This window comes from Poecilia latipinna, unplaced genomic scaffold (genome assembly GCF_001443285.1).
Source record: "Poecilia latipinna isolate Pla-1442-1.1 unplaced genomic scaffold, P_latipinna-1.0 Scaffold411, whole genome shotgun sequence".
Lineage (NCBI taxonomy): Eukaryota > Metazoa > Chordata > Actinopteri > Cyprinodontiformes > Poeciliidae > Poecilia > Poecilia latipinna.
Window position 1 is genome coordinate 326,199 of NW_015113027.1, and position 8,550 is coordinate 334,748.

An 8,550-nucleotide genomic window follows, 5' to 3' on the forward strand; every position below is an offset into this window, starting at 1 on the left:
TTTATTTTTTTGGAATATATATTTGCAATGCAGAAAAAAGGTCCCAGTTACATTAGTTCAGTTAGTTCTTGAAACTATTTCACCTTGCTGTCTCTGGTGGTTTCCCGCACAGATATCTGCACCATGGGGTTGGGCTCCTTATTTCCCTTCTTCATCTAAAGTTTAAGCAAAATAGGAACGCGGTAAGATACATAAAGCGATTTTGAGCAAGAGCGTAGCAACAAAGAGACAAAAACGAAACAAATCCCACTAAATTAAAATATCTTCAACAAGATGACATGTTTCATAAACTGAAATCAAAAAGTGATTCTCTTATATGGAAACATTACTAATAGAATTCTGATTTCTGGTCATTTTGATATTTATAGAAAGCACCTAATAAAAACATCAATTTAGTTTGTGATAAATTAGAATATTACATTGAGATTTTACAGAACAGAAATGTGATACTATAGCCTCATCAATCATGGGGGAAGAGCGCTGACTTGACATCTATCCAGTTGATAAGATTGTCACTATCACTCGTCAAGAGGAGGATGAGTGACACAATACCCAACAATAAAGATGAGCTGAAGGATAGAGCAACTTGGGCTTCCTCTACACCCAAAAGTATGAGTTCATATTTTGTGCAGAATATGAGTATATCTTTCAACAGACCCAGATTTTTTGCATTAAAAACCCCTTTTTATTTATCTAATACAATCTTTTGCTGAGAAACAGATTTCTGTGTTTTCATTTTCATTGACAAACAAAATTAAAATAAAAAACCTGCTTATTAATTTATGTGTTTTAATGACATTGTTGAATTTTTTTCCCTCAATGATATCCTACTTTATTAAGACGCATCCAGATCACATAAATCTGAAAATGTGGGCATGTCTATGGTTTTGTGTGTTTTTTGAGGCTACCATAGTAACAGCAACAAGTTATTCTCCATGGTAAAAAAAGGAAGTGTGCTTAACAGCAACACCCCCCTCTACACAAATACACACAATGATGAGGTATGACTCTCATAGCTTCTCCCTTTGCCACCACATATTCACATGAACTCAAACAGTGTGTGCAGCAATGTTGACCTATGTTAGGTTCATTCTTTCACAGCTAAACAGAGAGATACGGCAGCCGGAGACCAACACAATGCAAGATGTGGAATGTAAGACAGATGGCAGCTCCAGTTCTGCCCCAGTTTAACCACACAGGAAGCAGCTCTGAGCGACGCACGCATGTGGGCAGAGAGGGCAGAGATATTTGACTCACGGGAAGTGCCTCAGCTTTGTCGAGATACACAACCAAGATAGCTGAAGAGGGGGGGTTGGAGTTCTTGCTGGTGACGCTTTCATTCCTTTTTAGGACCTGGGTGAATTTCACAAACATTTTTTGAATTGTTAAGACTCGGAGAAGGAAAATACAGCCTGGGAACAGATGATTCATTTTTGCATTTTTTTTTTTAATTTAAAAAGAAAGGCTCCAACCTGCTCAAGTTGTTCAGTGTTAGGCTGCAAGGCCAACCACTCCAGCTTGAAGTGAACGCGTCCAGATGGAGTGTCTTTCAAAGTGAACCACTAGCAACAGGAGTGAACTCATATGTTTGCATTCTGATCATGTGAAAGCTGTTTATAGACAAATTAGTTGGAAGTTATAAAAGCATATCACTTACATCATCAACCGCTATGGACTTCTTCACAATACCCAGATCTAATTTGGTCCTGCAGAAAAATAAGGCGTAACATAATACTGCTAACAATTCATTACCGCTAATAACAGCCGAGCTAATATTTAGGTCTTTTTTTCCCCCCTACTATTTGCAATTGGTGACAAATGAATGGTGAAAAGTGAGCATGACAGATTTGACGAAGCAAAACAAAGACATGAATTATCTGCGTGTACCTTCCCAAGAAATCATCCTTGTCTGTGTCTTTGTCATAAACTTCCACCTCCAGCTCTTGACCCGGCACTTCATGGACAATAACCTTACATACAACACACACATAACGGCATGAGGACTGGCAGAGGGATTTGCTTGGGAGCTGTCGGTGTGACATATGAATGAAAAATGAACATTTTCAACACAGAGCGAGTCCAAGTGAAATGAAGTTCTATGAACTGATGGAAGTACTGAAAATAGTTGTGGTCAGAAGTTTACCATACATTCCTTTAAGGCATGGATATCAAATGATTGACTTTGGAGTCCACAAGATTTGAACAACTCTGGGAAAGAAATTCAGGTTGCAGAAGAAGAAAGGAAGTGCCTGCTTCGCTTGACTAAAATTTAAAGCGGCCCACATGAACCAACCAAAATGCTGCTTTAGATAGATTTGATGGTCAGATTTTTGGATAGAATGACAGGAGGACTAAGCGGAGGGTTTTGAAAGCTAAACCATACTAGTTGTCAAGCACGGTGGTGGTAGCATCATGCTCCGGGTCTGTTTCATAGTTATTTGTTGAAAGAGCTGAAAGAGCTGGATCTCTTCAGTGAGCCGAGCCATAAAATCCTGATCTCTCTCTCTCTCGCTCTCTCCAGAGAGAGAGTTTAATACTTTGTACAAGTTGGATTGAATAATGATCTGAACAGAATTTGGAATAAAGCAGGAATTAACCTCCAGAATGATCCCAAACACGACCCTGTTGTACGCTGGAGGGGTACTGCACAAACCTTACATGTCTCAAAAGCGTGTCCTTTTTCTCACCTCATACATCTCTCCCCATTTGGGGCAATCTGTGTTATCGATGTGTTTTGAGGTAAAGGTCTGAGGGCCCACCCTTAATATGGCATATGGGTCAGATAAGCCTGCCATGACCCCTTTCACGTAGTTATCTTTGGCAACAAGGTTCTGTGCCTCCAGCAGGTGGATGCGCACCACACCCTGAGAATGAAAACAAGAGCAAAATTATATTTTTATCCTGGGATGTGAACTGATGTGAAACATGCAGGATGCGAGGCGTTACCCTGGGTAGCGGACAGCGTAGCTGAGCCACGTGCAAACCAGGGACGAGTGGGACAACGAGACGATTGGGCAGCACCAAGAACGAAGCAATGGCGTCCATAATCATGCTGTCTGACATAACACTGTAACAGATTACAGTTTGGTATTTCATTAGCAGAAGAAAAGGAAGAAATGTTTCAAATGTTGAAATGTTTCTTAAAAAAAAAAAAACAACTCCCTATTGCTGAGTAAAATCCAAAAAAGTCTTTCTCAGCATGACTTACTTCAGTCCAGGAATGTCCAATAAATTGGTCAATCCAGTCCAATTGATGTCCAGTTTCTGGGAAGAAATGAGAATGCTGAGCAAAGATTAAGTCAATCAGAACTGACAGAGAATCAATAGCAAGATAAAGCTCTGAGGCTACACAGGGACACATGATAGTCTCGTCAAAGCGAGGTTATTGAGCAGCATGAAAAGGACAAATAGAAGGTGACTTTAAATAGACCTACAGGCCGACGGATGAAAAACATGGTGACGGCACCAACTATGGGCACATCTCCAATCAGAGGCTCCAGAATCACTCGCATCATCCCATGTAGCTGGTAGCAGATAAACACAAAGGTTTAATTGGAAACCTTCTATTCCACGTTGTTTAAGAGGCAAGAATTTATTTCAGGGCTGGACAAAACGACAAACCTGTATTCCTTTGACTCCCGCCTTGCAGAAGTATCTTTTCACTTCGACATTGATCTCCACATTTCCAACGTAGCTGAGAAAAAGGGAACCACTGGCGTTAGCTACAACGAGCTGCCAGGCACGGGAAGAAAGGAGAAGCAGTTACCTGATGTAGAGGTCCAGCAGGACTTGTCCTTTGTCATTCTCTGTGTGTGCCTTGATGCCCACCACCTTCATGGCCTGGAGCAAACAGGGAGCACAGATGTGTTTTGTAATAAAATGTGTCATTAGTGAGTGAAGTCGTGTCATAGAATTTTTACGGTGACTTGCAAAATCATGTATACGCCTTCAACTTTTTCACATTTTGTCGTATCGCACCACAAAGGCAATTTTTTTTTTTTTTTTTTTTTTTACTGGGACTGATTGGGGTTTTAGCCACAGTAGCTCAAGCTCAGTCACGTAAGAAGGAGAGCATCTGTGAACAGCGATTTTCAAGCTTTGGCACCAATGGATTACATAAATGTGTGCTTCTTTAGGGTCATAGTCCACTCTAGCTCAATTCATTTTCCCATCTAGTTTTCCTGTCTTTGATAAAGAACAGCACCCCCACAGCATGATGCTGCCAATTACCATGTGTCTCAAAACTCTGGCTGATTAGTGTAGTCAGAGTTTTGTGAAGTGATAGTTGCTTGTCTCATCTGAACAGATCACTTTCTTCAGTGCTTGCTCTGTCCTCTACATGGTTTTGTCAAACAGAACCCCATTTGAGTTTTTATTTCCCCAACAACTCATAGTTGAACTGTCAACAAATCATCCAACCATGGGCTTCTTGACTGCTGATAATATCAAACCCTTCGAAGTGCTATGGATACTTTTGCAGGACGCTCTATACTCTCGATGCCATCACCTTGTCCCCCATGTCCACTTTGGTGAAGCTGAGCGTCTGGAGGTGAGCGCTTGAAGCTCGGATGGACGGAGCGATCGTTTCCATCAGCAGCTTCTCGAGGTATTGGCCCACAAACGGCCACACCTGCTGCAGTACCTGGACAGGAAAATGAGCACATGGCAGACATGTGATTTACATGTGAAAATCAGTCATACAGATCCTCAGACTGCTGCCTCAGTTGCGATAAGCGAGCTTTTGGGGTTTGGCTATCCAATAACAAAAACTATTTGTCAAATGCTTCAGTGGCCACAAGCAATAATAGAAGAATGACGGGTGGCAGCTGACAAGCGCAGAGCCTTCCCAACTGCTAACCCACTTATGACATGCAGTTCCTACACTTGTGTAGGAACTGATTTTAATATTAACAGTAAATGCCCTGCAGGTGGCATATTTACAAAGTTGTTAAAAGTTTCGTTAGTTTTGTTCAGTTCCTCCAAGGAAAGAATCAAAAAGGCAGAGACAGTGTTTGGCTTTGTGCCCCCGTGGCTCAGGAAAAAAAATGCAGATAGTTATAGTCTGGCATAAGTAGGGAGTGAGTCATCAGCAGCCGGCTCCTGTGGAGGACAAAGAGAATCTGCTGATCAGTCCTCAAATAAGCAGTCTCAAACCAGAGCTTTGTCTGTTGTGAGACACTCAGATCCCGTGGTTCATTTAGCTGGAAAAAATGTTATTTTTTCCAATGTGCATACAAGTGGCCTTAGTTTCTCTGGGCCGAAAGCACAAAGGGGCTGCAGCTTTTCTTTTTTTAGTTTCAAGGGAATGAAAAACTCCTCCCTCTTCCTGTCAGCCTGGTTGGCTGCAATGAAATGGAAATGTTGAGAGGGCTGCCTGGAGCAGGGCCTGCTCTCTGCAGTACAGTACCTATACCAGGGGTGTGGCCTTCACAGGGACATGGCGGCAGCAGGGGGACCTCTGCCACTGTCTGTCAGCTAACACCATCTAATATCCTACCACATGCTGTCATCTTTCAATCAGCAGGGCAGCTGATCTGCTGGATAGACAAACGTGCTTGTTGAACTTGGAAAAAAGGACCTTAAAAATATCAAGAAAAACATCGTCTCACCTTATTGAGCCATTCAACCTTCTCCACATCTGGAAAGTTGACCTGAAAACAAAAACAATGCAGAAACCTACTTTAATTTCCTAGAGCACATTAAAAAAAAACACACACACATGCCAGGATGGGGAAACGATTCAGTCAGAGAGAATGTCAGGAAATCTCATCAGGTGCCCGCAGACAAGCCTGAAAGCAAATTCTTTCAAAACAACACGGAGAATGCTGCTAAAACAGCACCCAGCACAAATCTTACACCCAAAGATGTGCATTATCTCTATACTAAGAGACAGGAGGACTGTTTGGCCATTTTTAAGTGTTTGTAATGTTTTTGCTATTAATATTTCATTGTGTTTTTTGTTTTCAGATGTATCTGAATTTATGATGTTAGTTGAGTAGAAATCAATCTGGAGAAGGACTTATTTAATACTTTAGTGGCATGGTCCCTGGTCGTGCAAACAATCACGGAAATCACGAAAGGAACCCGCAGCAACCTCATCTGGGTGTAGCACCATGCTTTGAGTCGAAATCGAGCGCATGTGGGTTCTGCCTCCGAGCACTCAGAAGGAACAGGTATGAATCTGCATCGCCTGCAGCAGAAATCTCCAAGACGAGTTTAAATGCAGCCGCGGAACGATTAAAGCGTTTAAAGATGCCATCGAGTGCTGTTTGTTTTTACCCCTAAAAATGTACACTGACAAGAACAGCTCAGCGAGGTAATTACATATGAAGTTCCACTGTAGGATTTTACAAAAGATTTAAAAAAAATGCATTAAAGAATAGACTGATAATACTGCCATCTGTTTGGTTAGAGGCACAAGAATCATTCTGATCAGTAAACATTAGAAAACACAATGGGTGAATTTAGAGCGATTTTAACATTTATTCAGAATTGCCCAAGTCACATATGAGTTGCAAAGGTTTTCAGTTGAAGTGCTTCATATTTTCCATAAAGATCTGTGATAATGAAATCAAAGATAATGAAATCTGGTCTGTATTTCCATGCGTTGTGTTGTTGCTCTAACATACAGATGTTATGCAAAGCAAACAAAAACCTCTGCAGAAGGAATTTTATTAAAAATGTGGAAACAATTATTTTGCACATTTTTTTCATGCATTTTTTTTTTAAAAAAAAAAAAAGATAATTGATGGAACATGTTATAAAAAAATAAGTGATTTATGGTGTGATAGGGTATACAAAAGGCTCTGATTTGGTTATTTTATCCAGGAAATCATCCTGTGACAATTATATCCTCAATGATATGATTTTAGAGTCTCGTTCTAGGTCTTATGCCTTCAAACAGAGGTTACTCCAGGTCAACGTGAACCGAGGGGTGGGGGGGATTTATTACTGTTGACAGCTTTTGCTATCTTGAGAGGTTTTGATGTTGTTTCTTACCCACGCAGGGAGGTCTCTCCTGATTTTGGACGATTTCATGGATGTGTACTCCTCCTCGTCGTCCAAAAACTGTATAGCCGACCTCAGACGCTCTTCCTTCGCCTCTCGAGCATGTTTCCATCCCGTGTACACCATCATGCCGCACACCAGCAGGCTGGTGCTGACTCGATAGTACCCGGCCAGGTAGACGGGGAGCAAGGCAGTCAGACATTTCCCGAAGGTCCACAGCACAGCCACGGCGCTGATCCCTTTGGGTTTGGTGGTTTCTGCTTCTCTCACGTTACTTAACGTTTTGTCCCCGGCGCCGCTTGCGCCCGGACCCTCGGCGCCCTTGGCTTCGGTCGACTCCGGCTTGTCGTCCTGCATTTTTTATTTATTTTTTTCTGGTTTATTCCTGTTAACGAGCTGAATGAGGAGTACTCGGTTAGGACGGTGTGGGAACGAGCCTAACGGCTAAAGTTTCATCTCTGCCGTCAGAGACCGTTGGAACAAACTGGCGGCTGCACGTGAACTTCAGATTCCGCAGCTAGCTAACATTATTATCAGTACACCAGAACATTCGCATTAAGACATGCTTGTTATCGGTTGTATAACGCAGTTGTTCTGGATGAACACCAGACCAGAGAAAGCACCAAGTTCCGTGCCCCACCCACGTCCCGTTAGCTGGATGAAAACACGCCCACGGCAACCAAAAAAAAAAAAAAAAAATGCATCATTGACTTTTTCGATGCTGCGTCACGCTGCCCACTTAAGGGGCACAAAGTACAGTGTCTTTTGGGAGCCGGGAGCCCCCCCCCCCCCCCTCCGGTTCAGCTCAAGAGCCTAGCAAAAGTATTAATAGCCCATTAATGTTTTGGCATGGCTTATAAGAAACATGAATTTCATTGGGCTTTTTTGTGTCAGACCAACAAAAATTGTGAATAATGATAAAAGTAAAATTTTAAAAGATTAAAAAGTTAAATATTTTACTTTTCATGTATTCAGCCCCCATTTAGCAGTACTTTAAAACTATGTTTTGCTAAAAGTACAGTTAGTCTCTCTTCATGTAAATAGCTCAGGACTTCCCACAGAATCTCAGTTAAATTTAAGTTAGGTCATTGTGATTGCCAGTCAAACCTCTGAATATGTAATTGTAAGACATGATATGTCGTCATATGCTGTGTGTATTCAGTATCATTTGCTTCCGGAAGGCAAACCAACACCTCATTCTCAGGTCTGATCAGCTTTTCTGTCCCTATTACAGTAAAACAAACCGCACAGTATGATGCTGCCACTGCCATAACAGGGTGGTTTACTGTTTTAGGTTTCCACCACACACTACATTTTGCATCTAGGAAAAAAGTTTAAAGTTTTGTCTCGTCTGACTTTCTTCTGTGACCACTACAATTGCGGCAAGCTGAAGGGACTTAATTTGGCTTCCTTTCGGCAATAGTTTTCTTTTGGCCACTCTTTCATAAAGACCAATTAATTAATTTAGATGTCATTTTAACAAATGCACAGATTTATTTACACTAAGATTAAGTTATGCAGAAGCACAACTTGTTGCAGGTA

General features: G+C 41.6%; 1 protein-coding gene across 1 annotated transcript in view; it reads right to left on the bottom strand.

The window, feature by feature from the left end:
• Nucleotides 1-7,675, bottom strand: part of LOC106950611 (extended synaptotagmin-1-like) — a 23,180-nt gene extending 15,505 nt beyond the window's left edge. The window contains exons 1-14 of the mRNA XM_015037584.1: nt 7,000-7,675; nt 5,610-5,651; nt 4,508-4,642; nt 3,767-3,840; nt 3,622-3,694; nt 3,435-3,524; nt 3,209-3,264; nt 2,947-3,067; nt 2,688-2,864; nt 1,888-1,970; nt 1,658-1,706; nt 1,473-1,562; nt 1,258-1,353; nt 84-155 (exon numbers count right to left, since the gene is read on the bottom strand). Of these exons, the coding sequence (XP_014893070.1) occupies nt 84-155; nt 1,258-1,353; nt 1,473-1,562; nt 1,658-1,706; nt 1,888-1,970; nt 2,688-2,864; nt 2,947-3,067; nt 3,209-3,264; nt 3,435-3,524; nt 3,622-3,694; nt 3,767-3,840; nt 4,508-4,642; nt 5,610-5,651; nt 7,000-7,365 (1,524 nt within the window). The 5' untranslated portion in view covers nt 7,366-7,675. The remainder of the gene's footprint in view (nt 1-83; nt 156-1,257; nt 1,354-1,472; nt 1,563-1,657; nt 1,707-1,887; nt 1,971-2,687; nt 2,865-2,946; nt 3,068-3,208; nt 3,265-3,434; nt 3,525-3,621; nt 3,695-3,766; nt 3,841-4,507; nt 4,643-5,609; nt 5,652-6,999) is intronic.
• Between the last annotated feature and the right edge of the window lie 875 nt (nt 7,676-8,550).